Below are 27,298 nucleotides of genomic sequence, written 5' to 3'. Positions count from 1 at the left end.
ACAGTTCTGTCTGTTTACACAGACCTTTGAAATGGGAAAAGGAAACACATCTCAGGACCACAGGATTTTAGGTGATACATCTTAAAAGCAAGCTAACACTTAATATCAAGCAGTAGATGGAAGATGATTTCTAATTTCAGTAAAACACATTTCTCAAGAGACTTAAAAATATAATAATGCCATCAAAGAGTTACTTATTTTCATACTGTCTCTCTATTTCACACTTACATTGATATTTATTAGTTTCACTTGATTCCAGTTCTTTCTAGTTCCTTGTCTGCTTAATAGCATTAATATGAACACACTTAGGCATTTTCCAGTGAAGTTACTACTGACTGAAATACTCTGGGATTCAATTTGCCTGGCAAAAGCCTTAGGAAAAGATGTATGGACTCTCCTATCTTTCCTTCTGAGCAACTGATTAGACGACCTAAAAGAAAATTCAGAGGTATTATAGTTATGAAAAAGCAGCAATACTTCTTACTTTCACATGCCAATAGACTTAGTTTCTGAATAGAGCACAGAAGAACCTCCAGGTGTTTTCCACACTGCTGGAATATTTGTCAGCGTTTTTAATTCTTTTAAAGGTCAAATATAGCTAACATAGCATCTAGCCATCAAAACAGAATATAGTTGTTGCAAAGTCTGAAGGAATGGTATTAGAATCATCATTCACAGTATTTTCAGGCATATAGCTAGCAGAACATACATACTTTGACATCTGCAAATTAAAATATATTTTGCTTCAATTAATTACTCTACTCTTTAATCTGCATGACTAACAATATGCACTCCTAAAATGGAATATATTAGCTTTATATTTGCCATGCAATCAACTTCTCTGGGACATTTTTTTCTGAATTACTCAACAGAACAGCCCTGCCAATCTGGGCAGTCACTTTGAAATGAGTGCACACTTCTGCAGGTTTTTCACTTTGCATCTCCAGAAACATAGTGCTGGAAAGTAGGAGATTAATAATATTATTCAGTATGGAATTGTGGTCATTGGTTGAAACTAGATGAACGTAATTTACATAAGAAAAATTTGATAGCAAGCAGCCTGCTAAATCACTGCCAGCACCAGTCAATCATCAGGCACCCAAGGGAACTTGAGCCCACCAGAAGTGAGTGTTCTTGAGCCACAGGGTGCGGAGTGACTCCAAGACAAACTCTAAAGAGAACCCAGGAGAAGCTGAGGGCCAACAGCAGCAGGGGCACTGCACAGCCCGAGCACAAGCAACTGATGAAATGGCTTTTCCTTTTGGAATACTCTCTCCAGCAACACAAAACAGGGAAGGCATGTCATTTATGAATATATCTGTGATTTATATTGCTTGATATCCAAGCTCATTTAGTTTCCACGATGCCAGCTTGGTCTCAAATCTTGATAAGATCATAGCAAATACATACAAAAAGCTGAAAAGAAATCTGTTAGATTGATACATAGCTGTTGTGGACAGAGACACCAGAAAAGAATGGGTGCATGTGAAAGGCCTTGATCAACACTTTGGTGGTTACTAATCTATACATGTGTTGTACTCTCATGAATAAAGGTCCATGATTAAGCATTCACAATATAAATTTTGTTTCAATTCAGAATTATTTTTTTTCCAATAAAAACCTCCTGTATTAATTATTTATATTCTTGGCCACATTCTTTCTGGACTATCAGACATCTCTGTGAGAGCCTTTCAAAGCCAGCAGTATGCATTTCAAAAATCAGACCTGCAGACAGGGTCCAGTTATATTTTCATGTCACCTAGGTATAGCCACAGGTAGCACCTGCCCAGCCAACATTGGCTGCTGACAGCCAACACTGCACTGAAAGCACAATTCAGAAGTGCATTAACTTTAACCAATGAAAAATACATGTATACACTGAAAACAGTGCTCATTCTGGCTTTGACAAGTGTAAATGTCACGTATGCAACTTACAGGTCCACACTCCAGACTTCTGATTAAAGTCTTCTATGTAACTACACAGAGAAAACTGCAAATATTTAAGTTTCTCTTTCAGATCAGCTTCAGTTAACCAGCCCAACTCATGTTTGCAGACAGGGCTGTGATCATTTGGCCACTTCTCAAAGGAAGAAATACCAAAAACCTTTAAATTTGTTTCTTTCCGCATCTCAGTAACCAACCTTCACTAAGGTACTAGCAGACTTACCTCACCTAAACACCAAGTTAATTGTAGAAGGAAAAGTTGTATGCTTTGGGCTTAATGCAAAACAAAGAAGAAAACATAATCATAAAAATCACATAGCCAAAACTTGTAGCACACTAAATGCAGCCAAGTGCTCACTGTAAAAAATCTTGGCTGGATGCTAATGCTACTGTACACATCTGAGAACTGCTGATGCAGGACTGAGAAAGACCAAATACTATTTTAGATATAAGTCTCATTTCCTGTACTTCCTTTGAAGAACAGCATCATTGATTGTTTATGGAAATGACTGGTCAATCACACCTACCCACAGAAAATAAAGGTTTACAAATTTAGTTACTCCTCCTAACACAGTGGTGGAGAAGTCTTTCATCCTTACGCCTCAGCCAGCAATTTTGATGTGACAAGTGGCCACTTTCATGTGGAGCTGCAGAACACAAGGAGCTCAAATCACATCCTAGTAAATAAAGGTGCTGGTTTGATTTTACTATGGTAGCCCGTACCTCTCAGTCCTACTATATTTTAATGATACAAGGTACACAATACTTCCTCTTCTTCAAGTTCTCCTTAAATGATTCCATTAATTCAAGAATTCAATCTTAAACCAACATTTGGGAATTCTGATAATCCAAACGTTTTTGAAAGCTGTGATTTTCATGATATTTTCCTATTGATATAAGCATTTAGGTTTAAGCAGACAAGACAGAGTATGTTCAGAAAAACAAACAGAACAATTAATAAAAAAATTAATTTTAATTAATTTACATATACTTTGATAACACCTCTACATTAAAGTAAAAATCTTGGTCAAATTATAAGCACTAAAATATGTTTTGTAAGTGCTGAATAGAGAGTAGAAACTAGAATGCAAAATACACACCTGGAGTTGCATATCAGCTGCAGCACACACCTTTTTGGACTCACAAAGTCTTGACACCATGTTTTTTGGTAGAGGCTTGAAGAAAAAAAAAAAAGTCAGATCAAATTTAGACTTATTGTTTATTTGTAAATAGTGTTTAAATAGTTAATTACTAGAAGAGGCTGCAGATACAAAAATAAAAAACCCTGCTGGTAATAAAACACATTTGAAGTGCTTCACATTGAGGAAGGAAACATTTTCTGAACAAAGCATTAAATGGTCAATTAAGATATCAGCATTAATCCACATAGCAATAGAGAAATCACTAAGTGAAACATGTTTGTTTTTCTATAAACAGATTCCATATTTCCTTATAAGTCTGTTAAAGATGTTATTACTATTTTTAGATATAAAGAACAGACTGGGGCAGTTAAAGCCCACCCACATCATATAACTCATAATACTGAGCTTAATAATACTGGGTTTTCATAACTTCAACTGAGACAGCATCAGACCTTCTACCCACATAAAAATATTTAATTGTACTGAACGGTAAATATCTACCCTTTGAAATTTTTAACAAATTTAAATTTATTCCACATCTATGGTAATAAAATTATCCATGCCACCACACACTGAAAAGCCAGAAACACTCTTCAGGTCATTAAATAAATTTTTTGACTTTCCATCTGCATGTCTGCAAATAAATCCAAAGACTTTATAATGCCAGAGTTTTAAGAATATCCATCTATGAATGCATGACCTTACACTTCTTCCACCACTTGCTGAAGCTTTTCAATAGATGTTTTTCCTAACAAACATTTTCCTTTTCCTAGCAGTTATTTTAACCAAACAAATGAAAAATGGTTAAAATAACTGCATTCTTGCTAAAATATTAAGAAAGATACTACAAGTTGTACAATGTTATAGAGATGCTAGGTATTAAGCTTGACTCCATAATCATAACTATGCTTTTATAGTTTGTTGAAGCATTAAAGAAATAATCCAAGAAGGTCTACTGATATGGCAGAGCCATATGTTTAGATTCTCTGCAAATGATCTGAATTCAAGACAAGCAATATTCACAGAATAAAAACCCAGCTCTACAGAAGTTACATCTAAGTGATGAAAATTTTATCAACTGGCTCTAGAATCTCCAAGTTGAAGCAGGCCAGAAAAATTCTTTGGTCGCACAGCTGCTTTATACAGTACTTGCTAAGGCTTGCAACCCCTTCTTCAAATCTAAAGTTAGCTAGGTCAAGCATGGTACAGAACCAGAGAATTTAATAAGGCAGAAAGTAAAGTAGGAAAAAAGTTACAATTGGTTAAAGCATTTTGGTTGGACAATTACTCTCTCTATGAATGTCTCCATCTCATCCTCTTACACAAGTATGGCACACCCTTCAGTGTCCTTATATCTTGGAACTAAAGTACATCTGGGTTTGCAATAACACAGGTTCAAGAAGGAAACCTATAGAATTTTGAACAGATTTTGTAAAGCACAAAACTTATCAGCAAGTTTTGGCAGCTTTTTGGAGGCTTTTTTTCTTTCCTTATGAATTAGTACAACATGGAATTAAACAAAACTGACTTCTTCTAGAACATCTGTATGTTGGATACAGCACAGTATGAGAAAACTGGATGGAAACTCTTAAAACGTAATTTGTCAGTGTTGAAGACCTGAACAACCAAAAGCTTAGCAAGAGCAAACATTCACAGAATGACCAGGTTGAAAGAAACCTTCAAAATCATTGAGTCCAACCCAGCCCTAACACCTCAATTAAACCATTGCATCAAGTGCCATATCCTGACTTTTTTTAAACATATCCAGGGATGGTGACTCCACCACCTCCCCAGGCAAACCATTCCAGCACTTAATCACTCCCTCCATGAAAAACTTTTTTCTAACATCCAACCTATATTTCCCTTGGTGCAGCTTGAGACTGTGTCCTCTTATTCTGTCAGCTGCTGCCTTGAGAAAGAGACCAATGCCCACCTAACCACAGCCTCCTTTCAAGAAGTTGTTGAGGGTGAGAAGGTCACCTCTGAGTCTCCTTTTCTCCAGGCTAAACAACCCCAGCTCCCTCAGCTGCTCCTCACAGGGCTCATGTTCTAAGCCCCTCACCAGCCTTGCTGCCCTCCTCTGGATGTGCTCAAGCATCTCAACATCCTTCCCAAACTGAGGGGCCCAGAAATGGACAAATATGTATGTTTTACAGAGTAATCATTTAAGAGTGTTAAAGTCAAGAGCTCTCCTACCAGTAAGGTAAAACCAGCTCTTTAATGTAATGGTGTTTCAATTTTATACTTCTTCTATGTTAAATGATGGCAAGAGGAAGTTCTTTAGACCAAATAAAATACAGGCAGTTTTACCAAGAGTCTCCAAGATAATTCTGTTAACTTTTTTTGTAGCCATATGAATGTCAAATAAATAATGTAAATCTACTGTGCACTGAAGAGCAAGCCCTACTGTTTGAGCATATTAAAATCAACAAGAAAGTACAAATCATTCTTATGACTACACCTGCTGATAAAAAGACAAAGGAGGAAAAAACATTTATGTCTTTCTTGAATCTATCAGTGATACTAACCTGGCTCAAAGATTGTGTTGTGATTATAATTCACAAGCCAAGTAGAATTTGGCACCAGAAAAACACTGCCAAAATTAGATTAAATTGAAAGAATTTAAGACGATAAAGAAATCACTTATTTTTCCCAAAACATTTTTGTCTTCTTAAGATTTCAGGGAAGCAAAATTTGACTCCAGAGGGTTTTTCAAAGATCACAACTCCACTCCAAGGTATGTATCTATGAATTTCATGCACACATGATATGCTGTGGTCTTAAACTGGAGCATGTACTGTTTCAGACAATAGAAACTATTCCTCCTTGCTTCATTAAAATCTCACAAAGCTGCTTAATAAGCAGCTGAATGAATTACAAAAAGGCATCAGCATTCTTACTTCACTTCTGAAAGATGAACTCTGAAAAACCAGAACGAGATGGTCATGTTCCTTCTAAAAGAAATACTTCACAGAGCTTTGGCTAAAGCTGTGTCATTGAATAACCACTCAAATTTTAAAATTTAAACACTACATGCTTTACTTTGAGGTTCACTTCTCTATCTTTCTCCATTAAGTAACTTTAAGATCTTGGAATTAGTTTTCCAGCATGTTTTTCATGGTGGCTAAAAGAACAGAATTCCCTGTGTCCCAAAGCATGCTTAACTTCTTACCATTGTGTAGTAACTGCAACACATTACGACTGTTTACTATCTGTGGGTTTGTTCTTGTAATCATGCTAATACAATACTGTCTTTGTAATTCCATCTCTGTGAAAAATGAACTCAGTTCAAATTTGAACAGCTGAAACACTGGCCTTTGTTCAAGAGAGCCTCCAAAGACACACAAGCTTAAAATGACTTAGCTTAGACCTACCACACATCTCTTCACTTTACAAATGAAATTAAACAATCACAGCGATACAGAATGGCACCCATGCACCAGATTGTCTGCTTAACTGTAATGCTCTCATTTTGGTATGGCTTGGCTTCATGAGCTTACCTGACTAATCCAACTTTAGTAATTATTTATTACAGTCCTCTCTTTTTATTCATTTTATCTCAAGGATTTTTTGGTTTGAGTCATGCTTCAGATGAAAGGAAAACTAGACTTGCTATCATCTTGAAACAGATTTGTACTGGCCAGCTTTTTCAACTAAGTTCAGAAGACTTGCTCCTTTTGACAAAAGAGCTTGGAAGCTTTGTCACTCCTCAACATTCAACAGCATAATCTTTCAAAAGGGACAGAAGGCAGAGACAAGCTTTCTATAAACTTCAAGAAATTTTGGACCAGAACCTCATGATCTACATCTAAATGAACTCTCATCTTTGAAGGTCTGCCCATCAATTTCTTTTTCTGCAATGCTACTGAAATAAAATTTTCAACAGTTTGCGTGTTTTAATAATCAAAATATCTGTTTCCCCATCTCTTCCCACAAGCATAAGCACTGATTTTAAGTGCAGATCCCCTAAGAAGAGTCTTTTTACAACTGACTTCTATAGCAATGGCTAATATGAGATTACACTGACAAGTTTTTCTGATGCAACTATGTTAAGTAGGAATATTAAAAACCACACCACCTGAAGTCTACATGCAAAAACTAGAGTGTAGATGCAGCAAGGCCAAGAGAAGGATGCTTTGTCAAATTATCTGCATTGCCTCCAAGACAAACTGGATCAGTAGCATGTCCTCCTTCTGCCAACATCCAGCAGACCTCTGTTGGTGTAGTTGTTGCAGAAAAGATCCTTCCAGTACAGAAAAGATCAGTCTCTTAATTCATAAGAAGAAAATTAATGGAAGTTCTCATATAGAAAAACATATTGATAAAATGGTTTCACAATTTTCATGTTAACTTTTTTGTTTGCTTTCCTTACTTCCCATTGAAAAGGGAGTAAAGTGGATGCTTTTTATTTCAAATAAATCAAAAACTGGAGGCATAACCAAAAAGAAATCTAATTTCATATTTGCACAACAGAAGAATTCATCAAGGCACAAGCAGAGAAAGTAAACCACAAAGATCTTTGCGAGGTTGAAAATATAAGAGAGATGGGATTTTCAGGTCAAAGTATTTCATAACATATACACAACACAAAAGATTACTTCAATCTATTTGTATTTAAATGACAAACATAGAAATATGATATCAGATTCTTAAAATCAGCTTAGATGAACCAACATAAGCAAAAGCAGATTTATATATGTTGGGTAATAGCTTAAAAATGCATTCTAAAATTAAAGCAATTGAAGCAATTAAAAGGAAGCCATCTAAAGCTCTCAAGAGCCACAGAGCAGTTTCAGGCTGCTCTTCTCATCTTCCAGCGTAATACATTCTTGCCCCCTTCAAGAATGAATTTCTACATCAAACCTCTCACAATTGCTCTCTGAAAGGGGAAGATTTCATCACCAATAAACAAAAGTTGTTTATGGAAATGCCAAATGGGACACAGTGTCTGGTTCTTAGCTTTTGCACTGAAACTAAACATGGTTTAGATTTGTCGAGTCATTTTGAAAATACAAAGCTATAAATAATGTTTTAAATGTTTTACAAATCTCTTTCAGATGTTTTAGTGAAGCTCATTCTCTGAATTCATATGCAATCAGATTAACTCCATGCTGTTTAAACACCACATGAACTTTATAGAGAACATTAGAAAGCCCTATTTCTGTATCTGGATTCAAATAGATAAATGATCAACACTCCTGAACTGAGGTTAACTGCCAGGTTTCAAAGAGACCTTTCTTAGTGCAATCAATTCTGCAGAAACAATTGCTCTGTTAAAAAAAGAAAAAAAAACCCAAAAACTACAGAGCAAATTTCTCAGACAGTATCTATTAAAATAGAAGTTAAGCAACATATTTTCCTAACTGTTCAATGGAGGAAAACATAATTCTAATTCCATAATACTGAAATACACTGAATGCCTAGTACTGGATAAAAAGTTCCAATGAAGTATAACACTACACAACTTAGGAGGAATTTTTGAAATGTCTGTATAAACACAAATAATCTTCTATTGCCATGTCTTAAAGCAACCACCAAAAGTCAACTTGTTCCAAAGAGCACTGTTTTCTAAATTCCCCATAAAAAGAAGATTCTTGTAATAGACTGATAAAGAATAATTTCATGTAAGAACAGTATCAGAGTTTTAATGCAGAAATTCATGATTGACAGAATGTAACTAATCCTAATATAATTGTAAATAGAGAAGTATATTTTTCATCACAAAATACTTCAATCACTGCCCTACACTGTGCTAAAAATGGAAATTTTGAAACAAGGCAGATTGCTTCTATTTACGTCTGTGATTAGCTACCTGAGCCTTATTTTAAGACAGACTTTAGAGAGTTCAATGACAAACCCTATTTTTGGCATTACTTACTTACCTGTAATTATATGAAACCATTCCAAACAACTTGATTCACACAGAAGTTGTTCACCTACTACATGTTGTAGGAAAAAAAAGGCTGAAAGTTCTAAAAGTGTAACTGGAACCCTGGATATAAGAACCTAGTATTCTTCCACAGATTACATTTATCCTTTTTGCAATGACAACATTAACATTTTTTTCTGAATAACTGAAATTGTAATACTAAAATAATGTTCTCTATTGTTTATTTCTATTTTAAACATTATTAATTAATAACATATGTAAATATGATTCTTTTCCTACACACATTTATTCCTATTTTCAATATTCTACATATTTTTCCCTACCTGTCCTGTTTTATAATGCCTTGCAAACTGGTTAACCACTCGATAGTCATTTGCAAAGTACTCCATCAGAATTGAGGGAACTTCAGCAAAATCAGTAGCACATCTGGTTCCTAGAGGTAGAATAATTGTACACATTAGCATTTGCTATTTCCACTTACACAAATAGTTAACTCTTCCCAAAGGGTTTTGCAACTTTCAGTTTGGACTTTTGGTGAACTTTAATGTTCTTTCATTTATTAAGTCAATATTTTATTTCCATTATTGTACATACTGCCAGAAAAGCTTCATTATGATCCTACACATTTTACTATAAATCACAAAGTAAAACAAAATATTTGAACAGCTGGGTGAGGCACCTTATAAAGCTCTGGATCACACCCTTTTTAAACTAAACCAGACTGTAGACAAACTGGCCCTACATGAAACACCAGATCAATTTAAGTGTCCTAAACCTAAATTAAACTACAATGTAAATAAAACTCTGCCTTAATCTCATTCACAGTTACAAGTTTTAGCTTCCATCTGTTTTCTGAGCTTACTTATGCTTTATATTAACCTCACTTTATAAAACTGAGTCATTCATTCAAGGAACACTCTTGCAGATTGAAGACATGCTCTATGTAACTTCAGTGAGGTAATATTTTAGCTGTTACTATTTTCAAAAAGCACTTTCCAAAAGCCTTATTTATTCCAATCTTTATCAGCATCTTACCCAATGGAAGTTATTAAAAAGTGTAACACATTGCCAAATCAAAGCTGAGTTTCTGATTTCTGTATTAAGGTTAGCAATGTAAAAGCTGTTGCTTTCATAGTGGATCCACTGGGTCATCATCTCTATCCCTGTCTGCCAGGCACAATGTCAACATTTCTTTGAATTACTCTTAAATCGCAGTATGCTTTTACAATTTTTTTGAAGACTAGTTTTTAAAATCACTCTTTTGACCTCTACAAACCTTCCTAATTTTTAATCTTAATTTATAATCTGTTTATACTCAATGATTCAGAGTGATACTGCTCTTTAGTATAAATAGCATTTATCACACTGTTTTTTACCCACTACATTGAGAGAAACTGTATTCTCTCTGAGCCATCATTATCCAAAGGCAACATGAAGGCTAAGAAATCATCTACTCTAGTTCTTCTCTGTACCTGCTGCAGATTGAATTCACCTTTAGACTAGACACATAAAACTGTGCCCAAACATTGCATGAGGTTTCACCAGTACCTTTACCATTCTAATACTTATTGCTGTTAGATACAGCTATGATGTAATTTCAAATCACATTGGACCTTTTCACAGACACATTAGCTATATGCACTTCTGCACTGACATATAAAACTATGAATCTGTTTGTCCACCACTGCTGAAAAAGCCATTTGATATCAAAAATTCTCCTTATATTCTGAAAATGCATGATCTGCACTGTCTAGTTCTGAATTAAAGAAAAGTAAGGCAAGAGAGATGTCAAATTACTTCAGCTCATCTCAAATAGAATGTCAAATATTTTGTTCTCACAATAGCCTGTAGTCATCTTGTTTTCAAACTTTACCACCCTTGTGTTCCATGAGAGCAGACAGCCCTAACAGACATCCCTGGGACAAGCCCTTTGATTGTAACACATTCCAAATCCACAAAAAAAGTATTCTCTGCAGAAACAACACCACTGACCTCCAACCTCCAATGCTGCTTTTGAAATGATAGATCTGGAGTGAAATCCTCTGGGATTCAGGACTGCCTGGAGCTAAGGCAACACAGAAACCATACACAGGGTCTCCTGGAAAGTCTGAGCCTCAAAATTAGCCACTTCCTGCCCCTTCAGAAGTTTGACATGCAGACACACATTATTCAGCACAAGAGGAGAAGTTGCACCAAAGCAGCTATTTTGGACATATAAGTATTCCTGCAGCTCAAGATGAGTAAGGCTATATGAGTGGAAGGAGTGGGGGAGAGCCCTTAGCTGTCCCCAAGACTATATAGAGCTTATACTGAAGGAATTATGCAGTGTTCATCTGTTTTAACCATGTCCAGTAGTGATATACTTATAAAACAGTTCAGTCAATTTTAATTTTAAATGGACAACTTAAAAGAAAGATTTTTTTTGCCACTGGGTGCGAAGGTGTCTATTGACAAAACATTAACTGCACCATGGACACCCCTTTGTATCACTAGCATAAAAATGGTAAAACATTAAAAAACTAATTCTTCAGACAAGGGAGTTACAATCTCATCTATTTGGTTGTTTGTTTTCTTTTCTTTTTTTTTTTTAAATAAGTAAACATCTACTACACTTGAGATTTCCAGCACATTATAATAGAAAAGAATATACCAAGCTGTCCACAGGTAAAAAAAAAAGTTAAGCATGCCAAGCTGTCTTAACTTAAGCATGTAACATGCTTAAGCATGGATCTTTGACCTGTTTGCCACAACTGCAGAAGGTTACAGAAGCCAGAGACCTGCCAGCCAGTAGTCTCACTACTCTTTGCAAGACTTAATTCACTAATTTTCCTTCACTCATTTTCCTAAGTCATTTCCAATGACATTCATTGTGGTTTTACACTTGGTACAACCTATTTCCCAACCTCCAACTATTCTACTCATTATAAACTCCACGTAAGACAAACTTGCAAGAGTGGATATCACCAATAGAAAGATCAACAGTTCATAAAAAAGAGACACAAACACCTAATTCTCATTAGAAAAAGGATATTCAAGTGTTGTTTGGTTGAATTTTACATATTATCTGAGGATCTGATTCTGTATTCTCAAATCATCAAGGGCACAGAACTATTAACATGACAACCATTTTTGGTTCATATTCTTTTTATTCTTTTTTTTGTTGTTGTTCTGTCTATTTTTAAAATCTACTTCTTTCTTCTGGAAATTAAACATTGGACTAAAACAAAAAAAAAAAATCACTATTACAACTTCCTTACCAGTGACATGTTGGTACCGAGTTCTTCCCAGCATAGAATGCATAGCATGTCCCATTTCGTGGAAGAGATTCTCCATCATACCAGGACTTAGTAGCGTTGGTGTACCTCTTGCTGAATTAGGAAGGCTCAGCATAAGAACAACTACAGGTAGCTGGTACTCTCCATTTTCCTTTAGCCTGCCTCCTCGAACTGTAAAGTGACAGTCCTTTTCAAGGGAAAAGCAAACATGGACAGCCAGTGTCATTATATCAATGATGTTAAAACAATGATTAAATTAAACTAATCTGTTAAATCAAATCTGAATAGATATTCAGTTATACAAATAGAATTCAATGATCATTAACAGTGCTGTTGAATAGCAGCACTTTCTCCATCCTTATTATGATGCAAATTCATAAGGAAATTATTTCATACAGGAAAGACTGCATTGCTTTTAGAAAATAAAATTATTTCTTTATGTTTTAGAATTATCAAAACTGTTCAAATTTTCTAACAGGTATCACTAATGCCAAGAAATTTAGTGATGTGTCAAATACATAATTTGTACATACAAACTAAGTTCTCTCCTCAGCCTTCAGCAGTAACTTCTTTATAAAATATACCACACAGCACTACTAGTATACTGTGAAATACTAGCAAAACAGAGTTATATATTAAACTAACATAGATTTAGAGTTTGTCCACTTGTCACCTCACTAAAGGAGGTAATTTGCAGATGCTTCTATTGAGTGTAGACTGTACTGCATCCTATTGCAAATATACTGGCACTAAGTAGTGACTGAGCCACAACATCCACAATTTTAAGGAGAATTTAGAATCCAAATTAGTTGAGTGTAAAGATTAGAAAGTGTTAATGTCAGATTGTTTCTACTTGTAAACAGTAGGCCAGAAAATAAGTGTTTAAATATCTACCATTTCTCTAAACAGAATTCTATGACATTTCATAATGCTTGCTACTCTGTACCAGAGTCTGAGTTCAGCCTATAGGATAATATTTTTTTAAACAAAAGCTTGCCCTAAAACATATTTTACCTAAATCCACATGTGAAGTTACAGATATTCCCTGTTTAAATTTATTTTAAAATGAGGCAAGTTTTACTAAAATTACATTGAATGCAAATGGCACTAATGCTACAGTCATTACTTATATAAAACCTACGCTGAAGTCAGATCCTAAATGTTACCTGATGTGGTTTATCAGGTCGCTGGAAGAAGTCACAATAGATGTACCCCAGCAAACCTTCAGTTTCATGAACAACAGCCTGAAGGAAAAAGAGTATTATTTCCATAGTGAAAGCACTGATAATGTGTAAACTGAAGACCTAATATTCAAATCCCAAGACTTACAATGAATAAATAACAAAAAAACTGGGAATAATTAATATTAAATCCTTTGGTAATTTCAACTGAAAAAAAAAATTACAAAATTCACATCTTGTATCTCAAACTAGAGACATTTCTGCATTTCACTCAAAACTAGCTAGGCACAGATTAGTATTGAAAGTCGTTTCTATATTTCTACTGTCTGTAGACTCCAAACGGGAAACAGAAGCAGATATATCATGAAAATAAAAATAGAAAGAGTAAGGAGTAATTATAAATTAACCCAGAGTATATAAAGAACAGCATCTCTTGCTGGAGGCTCAGTGGAGAAGATCTGGCAGTGAATAAATGTAGGAAGACAACAGAGGAACTTAGGAACCTGATGAGTAAGTAATTGTGCAAGTTTTTATTTCCACCCTCCCCTAAAAAGAGGACAGAAAAATAAAAGTAAAAATCAATCTCAAAGTAAAGATGACTTTCAGGGTAAAAAAATGAGGCAACGACACACACAACTGCTAGGACACCTACAGCAATTTCTGTGTTTGGGGATTATTGTTGCACTTTTCTGAATGAGCCCTGTTAGTTTATTTAGTTTCAATTTATAGATGACCATAGAAAAGTGCAACAATAATCCCCAAACACAGAAAATGTTCCTCATTCAGGCAGCCTTGACACAGAGTTAATACTAAGGTCATAAAATATCAACTCTCCAAAAGGCACTTAAAGACACGATAAAGCTCTTGAGGTCTAACTTCAACTAAAATTAGACCACTAGTTTGGCTTTTGATATCCAAAGTAGGTATCCACATAATTTTTTTTTAAAGTTTGATTTGTAGCTCATAGGAACACACTATCTTGTTTATTTTCCCTTTGGTTTCAGATGCTGGGAACAAGAACACTTACCAACTTTCGAACATCTTCAGACCAAATCTCTCCTCTCTTTGTCTGTTCTGCATAGAGAGAGATCCCTAGGAGCTGACTGAACAAAGAGTTCAAACCTTCCATGCATGCCCCAAGAGAGAAAAATGGACAGTACAAGCCAGGATCAATGTTGTACCTAAGGGAGTACAAGAATCACATACTAGTCAGTCAGCAGAGCTACACAAACTACAGCACTCACCTTCAAGCCACAGGATGTCACAAACTGCTCCAGCTCAGACCAAAGGCCGTCAACAAGCATGTTTGGCTTTATTTTTCAAATAATGAAACCAAGTTACAGGCACAGTGCTTTGCAGTATTCAATATTTCTTTTATATTCAAATCTGGATACCAAATTCAACAGATGTTGACTATGATTTTCAGAAATGTGGTGAACATGTAGCCCAAACAGACCATGGCAACATGATGGGTGGCCAAGCAGTGGTTTTTGATACTCAAAAGGCCACTGGCACTCAAGTGCCTTTCCCACGCCAAGGCTGCATCGTGTGACTGATCAGAAAAACAAGCTGGCTTTGGCTGTGGTGTAAGCCAAATCCTCAGCTAGGGCAGGAAACCAACTGGTAAGCACTGCTGATTCTGCAGTCTTGCCTTTCACTGCAGCAACAGAAACACCAAGTAGACACAATCACCTCCCACACAAAAATCACACCTCAAGATCTGGGGACTCTCTTGAAACTGTAGAAAATACCTTACAGCTGTGAGCCACCTGAAAATTTTAGTATGTGACATGGATTTCAAACATGGCCAAGTTTCCTGAGCCTAACCTCAACCAGCTATGTTCAAAATGCTGTAGCACAGAAGATACTCACAGGCAGGAAGACATCATGCACCTGCATGTACACATACAAACTTGAGAATGAACAAAAAATTGAGAAAGAAGTTCAGAGATGTATGCAGTCTGTAAAAGGGTTTACACTTTCCTGAGACTCTGCCCCTAAAAAGTAAAAACACTACAAGTAAATCAAGCAAATAAATGCTTTGAGAAGCTACACCTTTCACAAGCTGATCACACCACACAACTCTTTTGAGACAAGAGTAAAATCAGAACTGGAATCTGTTTGTAGTTGTGTGTGCACCCCAAACAGCAAAAAATACTCTTGCCTCGTTTCACATACAAAGCCCAAGTGTTATTTTATACCATTTGCTAGGGTCTCAGAGAAAATACAGATTAACTCTAAACAATCACAGCCACTGAAATTTAAACATGCATCAGCTAGACTGCAATAGCTGGACACCAAAGATGAGAACCATGCTGTTTTTAGGGCTGTGATCAACAGGTTTAATTACAGACCAGCTGTGACCAGCTAGCCCCTGCCCACACACCTACCCTTCCTTCCTTCCCACTCCCACAGAGAAAGCAGCCCACTGGGGATACTTCATTTGCCAAATTGCTGCTTAAAACTGCAGCTCTGTCTCTGAACTGTGAGGCACAGCAGAGTGGAGTTACTCCTGTAAGCCATGATATGGTGAGGCACAAGATTTTTCTTATTTTCACACCACAAATGCACGAAGCTAAAACCAGCGTATTCCATCCTATTCTTAACTATACTGGAACACAGAAAACAAAACAGATTTTGCTTCTGTCATATTGACACATTTTTTCAAGATCTTCACACTCAAATTCATACTCTGCATGTTTCCATATACACTTTTTCCTTCTTACTCAAAAGGTCATTACACCCAAGGAAATAAGCCTGATATAAATCACTTTAGATCAAGTTTGATAAAAAGACTGAAGGCAAGTCTCTAAAAGAAAGCAGAAGAGATGAGTTAATTTTCATGTAAGCCACAGAAATTTGGAGTACAAAGGATACTGATTGACCTGCAAAACTCCCCCTTCCACCTCAAAGTACAGAATTACAGGGTATGTGTTGAATATCCTAAGAATTTTAAAGTCAGTAATTCCTAAGAATTGCAATGCTTTCAACAGTGGCACTTTTTAGAAAGCTTTAGGAGGTAAATCTCAGATCTCTCCACATATTTATAGAATCACCCAGTGATCACCTTCTGCCCAGACAGTTACTGTGAAAACTGAAACACACCACTTAGTTCTTCAGATGTCCTGATTCTGCTCTGAAGCTCTCCCTACATACAGACAAGACCTGTTAAAACAACCCTTCTTTTGTCAGAAGATCCTAACAACCTCCATAATAGTTTATAACTGGTTTTTGTCATATCACTTTAAAATCTCATACTATCATCCTATATGCTACTATGAATAGTACGCTGAGTTTTCCATTTGCAATTCTATGAATTGCTTCTTCAACTAATATCTGGCTACAAAAGTACTGTCTCAATACACAACACAGACAAGCTCAAGTGGTTTCATTGCACAAGGGCTCTCTGCAGGGCTTTTTTGCTGAGTGCATTTTAATCAGTGCTGCCAAAGCTATGCTTACGTACAAAGCCTGCACACCCTCCTCCCCCCAGACATCCAGCATCATTCAGGGTTCCTGTGCCATTTCCTCCCTGCCCAGTGGGAGAAGAGAGACAAGCATAAGAGGTATCTCAATAAAGAACCCACATGATACAGTACTAGAAGCACACACTTCAGTCAATCAAAATTTAACACGACCAACAGCTCACTTTCATAACAAAACATCCGATTTTCACACCTGCAGGAAATTAAAACATGTAACTCCCAACAGTGAGTTCAGCTGCAGGATAAGAGAACATGAAAATAATATGAAATTAAAAAACAGCATCCTTGAAAACATTTCTTGAAATTAGATAACTTTTACACAAGAAATAAGAAAAATCAAAAGATGTGTAGAGACTGCTCAAAATTTTCTAAAGAGCAGAATTTTTTTGATGGACCAGCTAACCCTGGAAACCATTTCCTAATACATGAGAGACAAGAAAGTCACCAGGAGTACTCAGCATAGATTCACCAAAGGCGAGTCATGCTTAAATAACTTGATAACCTTATATGATGAAATAATTGGCCTGGCAGAAAAGGGGAGAGAAGTGCACATCACCTCCCTGGACTTCAGTGAGTCCTTTTGCACTTCCTGTGTCAAATGATCCCATAAGATTCTTGCAGAGGAGCTGTCAGTGTATGGGCTGGATAAGCAGACAGAAACTGGCTGAATGGCAGGGCCCAGAGGGAGATGATGAGTGCCACAATGGCTGCCTGTAGGCCAAGGATCAGCAGTGTGCTCCAGAGGTCAATACCGGGTCCAGTCCTGTCCAGTTGTTGGCAGGTAACACCGAACTGTCATCCAAACTGGGAGGAGTGGCTGATCTGTCAGAGGGCCTTGCTTCCAGCCACTGGGACCTTTACAGGCTTACAGGATTAATGAACTTCAAGAAGTTCAAAAGGTTCTCCCCTGCACCTTGGGAGAACAACCCCAGGCACCAATATGTGCTGGAGGACACCCAGACCCAGCAAGAAAGGAGTTTTGCAGATAGGGACCTGAGGGTCCTGGTGGACACCAAGTTAAACACGAGCCAGTGAGGGCCCCTTGCCAAAAAGAAGGTAAACAGCATCCCGGGTGCATTGGGAACAGCATGGCCAGCAGGCTGAGGGAGACGATCCTTCTGCTCTACTCAGCACTGTGTCCAGTGTTGAAGTGCTGTGGCCAGTGCTTGGCTCATCAGAAAAAAGAGAGACATGGCCATGCTGGTTTGGCCTGGGAAAGAGAAGGCTCAGAGGGATCTTAATAAGGATTAGAAATTCCTGAAGGGAGGGTGCAGAGAGGACACAGCCAGGCTCTTCTCAGTGCTGCCCAGCAACAGGATCAGATGCAATGGGCACAGAATGGCACATGAGATGTTGCATCTTAATATCAGGAAACATTTTTTTCCCAGTGAGGATTAGCAAGCAGTGGCACAGGTTACCCCTAGAGTCTACGGAGTCCTGTAGCTTGGAGATACTGAAGAGCCGTCCGGACATGATCCTGGACACTCAGCTCTAGGGGACCCTGCTTTAGCAGGGGGCTGGACCAGATGACCTCTGGAGCAAACTTCCAACCTCACCTATTATGTGAAGGTGTCATATGGAACCTAGGACTAAGGGCACACAGCTACAATATGAGATAGATTCCAGCTTTATCAGAGGAAGACAATGTTCTGTACTAACTGCAAAGGATTACGACATTAGCTTGAAATACTGGATTAATGTGTTTGCTGGAGGGGTGGGAAAATACAACCTCTGAAACTAAGTTTCATGTAATTTCATTCCTGTCAAGAACACGGATACATACTAGCAGGAGAAAACAATGATATTTCTTCATGAATAGAATAGCTGACACTAATATATTGCAGGGAGAAGATCAATGCCTACTTCTTCCTCATTCTCAGTACTCCTTTAATGTGCACAATGTCTCTATAACCCTACCCCAGGATGAAAAGGATGTGAAGAAGGCTTTCTGATAAGTACTTTGTAATATACTGCCACTGTCCTAAGTGGGGTGAGGGGTTGGGGTGGTGGCAGGAAATCAGTCTCTGTAACAGTTTTGTCCTTTGCAAAAAGCATGATACTTATCCACTCCCCCACCCTGAAAAATAGCAGTAACAGACTATAATGCCTTAAGGCAGACTCCCCAGAGAAACTAGCCCCCTACTCTGGCTAATATTTGAAGATGTCACAATCTTGACATTTTGAGTACAATGAAGTCCTGACTAAACAACCACTTTAATAGAAACTACACAAAGTTAATGTCAGTCCCTTCTGGTAGAACATTGTCTCCCACATTTAATGAAAGATGTGTGTTAATGTTGTTCTTGCCAATGGAAAATCTAAAAAAGTTTTGAGAAACTACATTTTTTAATGCAGAATGCCAAAACAAAAATGCTTCTAGTCTGGATCTCAATTGTCCATTTCTGCCTTGCCTATTACACCAGTGTGCAAAAAAAGATCAAAGCTGAATTTAGTGAAAAAATCCTCAAATACCACTAGTGTCTAGAATGCCACAGATCCAATACTTAAATTAATTTTGGACACACCTGGCAGCCAGTGCAGATTATATTATATACCTTGAGTTATCTGGAATCCATTGTTTGTTTGCAAGCCAGTGCAATGTCCTAGGAGTTATGGAGAAAGGGGTCAAAACCCATAATATAGTGCAATTATCACAATCAGATGATAATAACCAGTAATATTTCAAAATGAGTGGCTACTGAAAAAAAAAAAAAGCCACTCCTCCAATAAGTATGTAGTGTATCTTCAAAAACCTTTGTCTACATACCAGTCTATACCCACTAAGCAGTAATCATTCCAGACACCAAAACACAGATTCAATTCCCAAGTTTTGAATTTGGTCCTACCTCACACATGAACTCTACTTTCACAAATTTAGTACAACCAACTATAACTGAAGAAAACCTAACCCCAAACTTGCACTGATTCCAGGAAAACTTTCTCTTTGGGCTTACTTCAGAACAGCAATTAGCCAAAACCTCAGCCATCTGAAACTGATGTTCTCTAACCAAAACCTCAGTTCCTGGAATTATTACTGATAGATGATCTTGCTTTTCAGTGGCAAGAGCAAGCTTATGACTGACTCTTTTCTGAACATCTACCTTCAAATTTAATGCTAATCACTGGAAAATAAAAGGTGTAACACTAGGCAAGATTATAGGACAATGAGGAAAAGGGAAGAAATTAAAAGATTTGAAACTTCCCCAAAAAATAAAAATACTCCATGAACAGAACTGGAAATGCTGCAATCTCTACTAGATCTCTAGAATTTAAATGTGGCATATGAGTGTGGGTAGAAAAGTATTTGGAAGTGTTTACAAAGTAGATGTTCCCTGGCTGAAGATTCTTGGTTGATTTCAGACACTCAAATGGTAGCAGTCATTAGCAACTTCATTGTTTCCAGATGACAAAAAAAAAGCATCTGTTAGCTAGCAAATGATTACCCAATCTCAGTTACTGACAGCTTCATCACACTGGTGGAACTGCATGAATATATTTCCCAGGCATAGTATTTTGGCATTCAAATTCATACCAATCTAAAAACATGGTAGCTCAACCTCCTGGCAGCAATGGCGGCTGTGATTGTGACAGCAATCCAAACTTCTCTTCCCTCAGTCCTTTGAATGAAAATTCTCATGCTGTTAAAGGGTCTCAAGTTGTATCTTCAAAACACACTCTGACCTGGGCCAAATTTTCTAAACGACCACATAAAACTTCATGATTAAGACTTCTCTCAGTACACTCCTTTAGCATTTTAAATTGCCCAGTAACAAAGACAGAACTTGTCTGTGTAGGATGCAGAGCCTTTTTGAGGGCTGATCCAAGACTGTAAAATTAATTTCTCCTGAAGCTAAAGGGAAAACTGAAAGTACCCCATCTTCTATCCCAGGTGTATGGTGCTTGTTTGATCCCTTTTTTCAAACATGAAACCAAGTGTATTTGTTAATGCAGACTAAAGCCTTCCAACAAAACCCTACCAAAACCAAGGCATTCCTGTCTTGGCAGGGGGTTGGGCTAGATTATCTCCAGAGGTCTCTTTCAACCCTAACAATTTTGTGATTCTGGGATTCCACTGCACATTACTTTTCAATCAACATAATGAAAGGACAACAACTTCAGTTAATGAATTAGCTGATAAGTGCCTGACTCTACATAAAAAGGAGTAGTCTTTCCAAAGTGCTATAGCTTAGCCTTCCCCTGAAATGTTCACTAGTCAGCAATCTTCATAATCTATAGGTTAATAAATGTTGGTGACCCTACTGTGCATATAATTATTTTTATTATACATGTTAAAGTGGCAAGCATTCTAAGAATCACTTTATACACAATTTTCAAGCTACTATTAATTGTGAGCTTGAATAGTTGCACATCTTTGTGCCTTCTATTTAAAACAAACAGTAAAAAATTGAAATAAAACTGCAAGAAGCAGCTGCTTTATTATGAGCACACCCTTTGGCAGGCTGCCTCCACATTTATTCAGACAAGTTATGATTTTATCTCCTATAGGAAGTGCACTCAAGTATTTTTGGGAAAAGGAATCAGAAAGGAAATTATCATGACCCACGCTGAACTACAGTAACAGACACTCTGCTACCAGTAAAATTTCTGCTAAGGGTTACTGCTGCTAGGAAGAAAGGTTAATGTTCTGGAGACAGACAGCATCTAGTGACAGTAACTACCACAAAAAAGAGCTGGAAGACAGGTATTCTTGTGTGTCGTGATTTGCAGCCCCAGAAGAGCTGACAGACTGCAGCAGGGAGAATGATGCACATAGCAGAGTAACATCACCAGCAAAACTTTGTACTGCTGTCTCCAAAGCCAGCAAACACGTGGAAACGTGGTTACAGCACTTCCTAAGGAACAAAAATAATTCAGGGCAGCTAAGCAAGCCAGGGCAAGAATCGAACACGCTGTCTGGATACACTTTCGCTTAAAATCTGGGTTCTGGGCCTTTGGATGCCTATGTCACAAGAGAAGGGAAAACACAAATATTATAACACTTTCAAGCTTGAGAAGGTATCAATTAGAGGTAACTAGCACAAGTCTAGAGATCAGCTGTGACCTTTTGCTTGTTTCTAGAACTTGGGCTTTCCTAACTGCATGTTGTATAGTTGAATGCTAAAAAGATGAGGAGCACTGCATTTTCTATGGGAATATGCCTTTGAAAATGCAGGCAAAAGAGATGGATCTCAGATGATGTTAACTTTGCAGAGAACTACATACTCCAGTCAAAAAGATTTCTTACCATGTAACATTTCTTTTACTGTATCTCAGGTAAAAAAAAACACATGTTTTTGATATTTGCAATTTGCACGGCTACAAAAAGATTTTCCCAACTAACCTTGAACTTGGCCACATAAATTTTCTTAAGCCATTATATGAAATTTAAAGGATCTGAATCTAATTCTGGAAGATCAGGAAAAAGAAATATCAAAACTTCTATCTGTTACAGACATACACACACCCATCAGAAAACACAATGATTAATCTGAAAAAGACTTCCTAAAATCAAGGATTTTGTACATGCCTAGATATGAATATTTTTTTAAAAGAGGTTGCTTTTAGTTTTGATGTAGGAAATGTAACATTTATATAAAAAAAAGTGGACACCAACACACACTCACCCTTGCATAAATCAGTAACAGCATCAACAAATATATACATGAACTCCTCTACAGTGGAAAAGAACATTTTTCTCTCTGCCAGACTTTCAGTTAAGCTGCTTTGACTTAAGAAAGATAAAAATCAAGTCTTGAAGAGGTCCCTTGTATTGTAATAATGAACCTTAAATTATTTGTTTCTCCTGCAGAACTGCATAACTCTCATGCTTACATGTCAAAAAATGTAAAAGACTGAGACACAAACTTGAACATAATAGGATTGCTCTGTATTCATTGTGCATACTCCAGTAACATAATTCACTATGAATATCTGATTTCAAATGCCAAAGACTTTGTATTTATAACAGAGCCCAAGAAAGAATGAAAATTTTCTTATATATTCTATGTCCAAATGTGAGCCCAGTAACTTTACAAAGAGAAATCTCGGTGCCCTCCTAACAAAGGCAGAAATATCAAATAAAGCTGTAGTTTCTTTAATGTAAATTCCTGCTTTTTATTAAAGGATAAACCACATTTAAGAAATCCAGACACTTTATTTTCAGAGTTTACAGCCCAGCAGTGTTTTTAAGAGAAGCAAAATAGCTAAAACAATTTTAAAAAAAAAGATTACAAAAAGAAGTTAACTGACACAATGAGGTTTGGTTATTCTTCAAGAACAGTAGGCTTCAAACAAAAAGGCTGTGCCCCTGTGAGAAACAAAGATGTAGTATGTGATTATAAATAATTATTTCTAAGCTTGTATGACTTCACTGAGTCTAACTAAAATGCAGACTCCTAAAATCACTTTCATTTAAGCTGTATCTATGGAACAAGGCTAAGACTGTTTTGTGCAACATGACTTTCATCTATTCTATTAAGAATGCTTTTTATAAAATTGAACATTAGGGATATTTGAATCAGGATCCCTGCTCTTCAGAACACAAGCATTCAGACTCTTAACAATTGCAAATTAGCTGCCAGGCAAAAATTCTTATAAGTGGCTATTAAATGTAGTCCCTGATATATCCTGACTTCTTTGGGGGTTTTTTGTGAGAAAAAATATTATCCTGTTGACATCCACAAAAATATAGAAGACAAAGTTAACTATCTCTAATAAAACAGATCCTGTCAAAACTTTCAAAGAAACTTGAAAAGATCTTGTTAGTGAAGATAAAAAGTGAGATGAACCCCTCAGGTTAACTTGAAGAGATCAAGACAAGGAAAACCCCTTCCAATTTTCATTACATGCCAGACTATGAAATTTAATTATTTACTTAAAGGGAGACTCTCAACCATGATTTATAGAAGACTCTGGATTTCTTAAAAATAATAACAATAATAGTAATAATAGAAAGCCTTTGTACTCTCATCAACCATAAAGTAGCACCTGTTTTTCACATTCCTTTTTACTTTCTGTTAATTGTACTTCCTAGAATATTTTGGAGGAGGTCAAGAGGTAATTTGGAATATTTTTATCAACACTGCATGCAACTTTTATATTTGACTGAGTTTTCAAATCAACAATTTTTTTGTTCTTCCACGGTATTTTGAATAAAGAAGCAATTATTGAAAGCTGAATTCTGCCTCACAGCAATGCTTTTCAATAACTTTCAGGTTTCCCTCCCAAAAGCTTAATTCACCAGCTTTAGCAACTGGTGAGTTTAAAGTGACTTAAACCTACATTAGCTGATTTAACAGAAGGTTACCTTCCCTTTCTTATAAATTGTTTGTTACAGAAAGTTCTCCTTCTCTCTGAGCACTTTGGTTAAAAGACTTCCTGGTTACATTTCGCATTACTTTTCCACTTCAGCTTTCAAATTGAACAGAGTGACAGTTTTCTCACACGTTCTGCAAAGGGTCTGGGCTGTATTTCCACATGGCATTCCTGAGACAGAACAGTCTTTCATGAAGCTAAAAAATAAATTTACAAAAAGCAGCCACAAACAAGTTTCTTTACTAGTAACTTGCAAACATCATTATTAGTTGCAGCTTTTAGGAACTTGTGAAACAACCAAGTTCCATTTTCATACCTTGGTACTGAACCTGCTCCTCTGAAAAACCCAGAAGTGATACCCACCCTCCCCAGAAGCCAGTAACCTACATACAGTCCCAACAAGAAAGGAGGTGATTTAATCCTAATTTCTGCTAAAATGGCACCCCAAGATCCAAAATGCCTGAACCTGTCATGGTGGCTTCTCTTTCCTAACATCAGGAAACTAACTTATTTTTGTACTGATCTGTCATCCTCAAGGCTGGTCTTACTTTCTTTGCAGTCCCAAAGAAAGGGACCAGCACAGAGTCAGTAATCTGCAAGCACATCCCAGCTTCAAGGTGAATAAAATCTGGGACATTTTGGCAAAATTCCACAGCAAATTATAGCCAGTGAAGTCAACCCAGCCTGGCAAGAACCAGGCTGGGTTGATTATTTGAGATGCAGGTTAAGGAAACAGGAGTCAATATCAAATACACAAAGCTCACTGCTGATGGTTCTGAACATTTTCTGTGCAGAACAGTTCTGTACCTCTGTCAGATGTGACTAAGCACAGCCAATCCTACCTTCAAGGCTGACTTCAAAAAGTCTCTCACAGCATTTTGGGGCGATTTTCTGTTGTGTTTTTTCCTCTGACCCAGAAGAAGTCAGCAGGACTACCACATCTTTGCAAGATCAGGGACTTGCAAATTACAGCTGCACTTACTGAGAAGTAATGCAATTTAATTAATACTTGGGTACTTGTCTGCATTAAAATGCAACGCTATTATTTTTATAATATACATATTAGACATTTTCTTGTTAGATGCTGAAGCATGTTCTAGCACTCACTGGTTTATTACCCTTAGCCTGCCAAAATTCTTGAGGTTCTCCTAATTACTCTATCTTCTTTTAAGATACTACTACCATGATTTTCAGACTTTTGTCTCCTTTTTCTCTTAAAAGTACATTTATACCGGTATGTATTTTCCCTGCCTCTTAAACTATAGCTACAAAAACATTACACTGTCTTAACTGTAGGTTTAAAGCCAGAGAGGCTACTTAACATAGTCTGGGGAAAAAAAAAAAAAAAAAAAAAGTAAAATATCCTGTTCCCATCAATGGGAGGCTTACACTTTTGAAGTAGGATCAAGTTTCCAGGGAAAAGACTTGGTGAAAGCTGACAGAAACAAAATTGTTGCGGCCGGGCTTAGACAGAAAAACCGCAACTGTGTGGTTTTAGTCTGCAGCGTCCCCTGCTGTTCAAGTGGCAGAACAGCAGCGACGGTCGGTAATGCCGTGGAAAGCAGCGACAAAAAACAACCCAATGCGACAGCAAATAGCATCAAAACTCTACAGCCCAAACGCGTGAGGGCATCCTGCATCCTTCAGAAGTAAATACCTACCTCTCAAAACTAGTGAAGGATTTGTTTACTTAATCCTGTTACAGTAAAGACTAAATGTATATTTAGAAGATAAAGTATATAAATACAGTTAAAATACACAACATGCTGCAAATATAAAACAGACACATTGAAAATATGTCATGAGTTTCAGTGTTATTTGAGATGCAGCTGGTCAAAATCTGGAGGACTAAAGCGGAATGGTTGAATAGGTCAAACTAAGACACAGTAACATTTTCCAGCAGACACACTGTCCCATCTAGTATTTCCTGCACCCCCTAGTGCTGAGTTATTTAATCAAGAACTAAATCCCCGTATTCTCTTCCTTTATACCTACATCTGTAATCTGCTTCTTATGTACCTGACAATACCTAGGAAACTGTGGGTCTGTACTTGAGCTGGAGCCATGGTGACAAACGTAGTCCGAAAGGAATACCCAAAAGCATGCATTTGCTTCCATTTCAATAAAAATGTTTTACTAAGCAGAAGAAAAGAGAAATTCCTAATACAAAAATCCACCACACAAACTACCACAAAGCCCCAAAACATGAGAGACAAATACTTAAGCCATGCTCTGTGCAGCACTACTACAAATACAACCATGGCATTTCTGTTAAAGACCTAAAGCTAAAAGTATATTTCTTCCTAAAGAAAGAAATCCTCAAAGAACAAAAATAAAAAACATAATAGACTAAACAAAGAACAAGAGAAATGCAAGACAGTTAAGTGCATCTTGTTTGAAAACATATTTTGTGATTCCAAGTTGAAAAAATGCAAAATAAAATAGAAGTAAAGTTATTTATTAAGCTTAGAAATAAAAAAAAAAATAAATAAATAAAAACAATATTTTTTTAAAAAAAAAGCATTCAATCACTTTCTCATGGGAAAAAACCTACCAACCAACCAGGGAAAACAACATCACTTTTCCTTAGATGAATAATTTAATACTACAAGATAATTGGCTCAGTTAGGACAAGAGTAACAACAAATAGCCAAAAGTCAAACTCCAGCCAAGCATGAAGGTTTGTGTGACAGATACAGCTCTCATCTTCCAGCTACAAAAGTGCTGAACTGAACATACCATAGCATCCACAGGGTATTCAAGAAGGGATGTGGTCAAACAAGGTAAGAACAAACACAAGATAAAGGATAGGAGATTCCATTTGGGTAACAGGGCATTTAGGGCACAGACATGACAAGGTATAGTCCCATCCTCAGGTTGCTGTATGCATACTCTGACTCCTGTCTAGTTTCATAAAGCAGTCCTTGACACTATGCAGGGGAAAAGTGAGTTTTACTTTACAGAGCTGACTATCCACTACCCTGTTAAACACCCACAATATGAGCAGAATAGAAGTAAAGCCTCGTTCAGTCAGTTAGATGAAACACTTTTTCCAGAGACATACAAC

At 36.8% G+C, this 27,298-nt stretch overlaps 1 protein-coding gene across 2 annotated transcripts in view; it reads right to left on the bottom strand.

Annotated features, from left to right (window-relative positions):
- MIPEP (mitochondrial intermediate peptidase) overlaps positions 1-27,298 on the bottom strand; it is a 66,945-nt gene that overhangs the window by 24,365 nt on the left and 15,282 nt on the right. For both annotated transcript variants that reach the window (XM_015622252.3, XM_015622263.1), the window contains exons 11-15: positions 14,460-14,613; positions 13,418-13,495; positions 12,234-12,438; positions 9,300-9,409; positions 3,045-3,119 (exon numbers count right to left, since the gene is read on the bottom strand). In XM_015622252.3, coding sequence (XP_015477738.1) covers positions 3,045-3,119; positions 9,300-9,409; positions 12,234-12,438; positions 13,418-13,495; positions 14,460-14,613 — 622 coding nt within the window. The remainder of the gene's footprint in view (positions 1-3,044; positions 3,120-9,299; positions 9,410-12,233; positions 12,439-13,417; positions 13,496-14,459; positions 14,614-27,298) is intronic.

Source organism: Parus major, chromosome 1, assembly GCF_001522545.3.
Source record: "Parus major isolate Abel chromosome 1, Parus_major1.1, whole genome shotgun sequence".
Taxonomy (NCBI): Eukaryota; Metazoa; Chordata; class Aves; order Passeriformes; family Paridae; genus Parus; species Parus major.
Note: the sequence above shows the minus strand (reverse complement) of the source record. Positions and strands in the feature narration are given on the sequence as shown.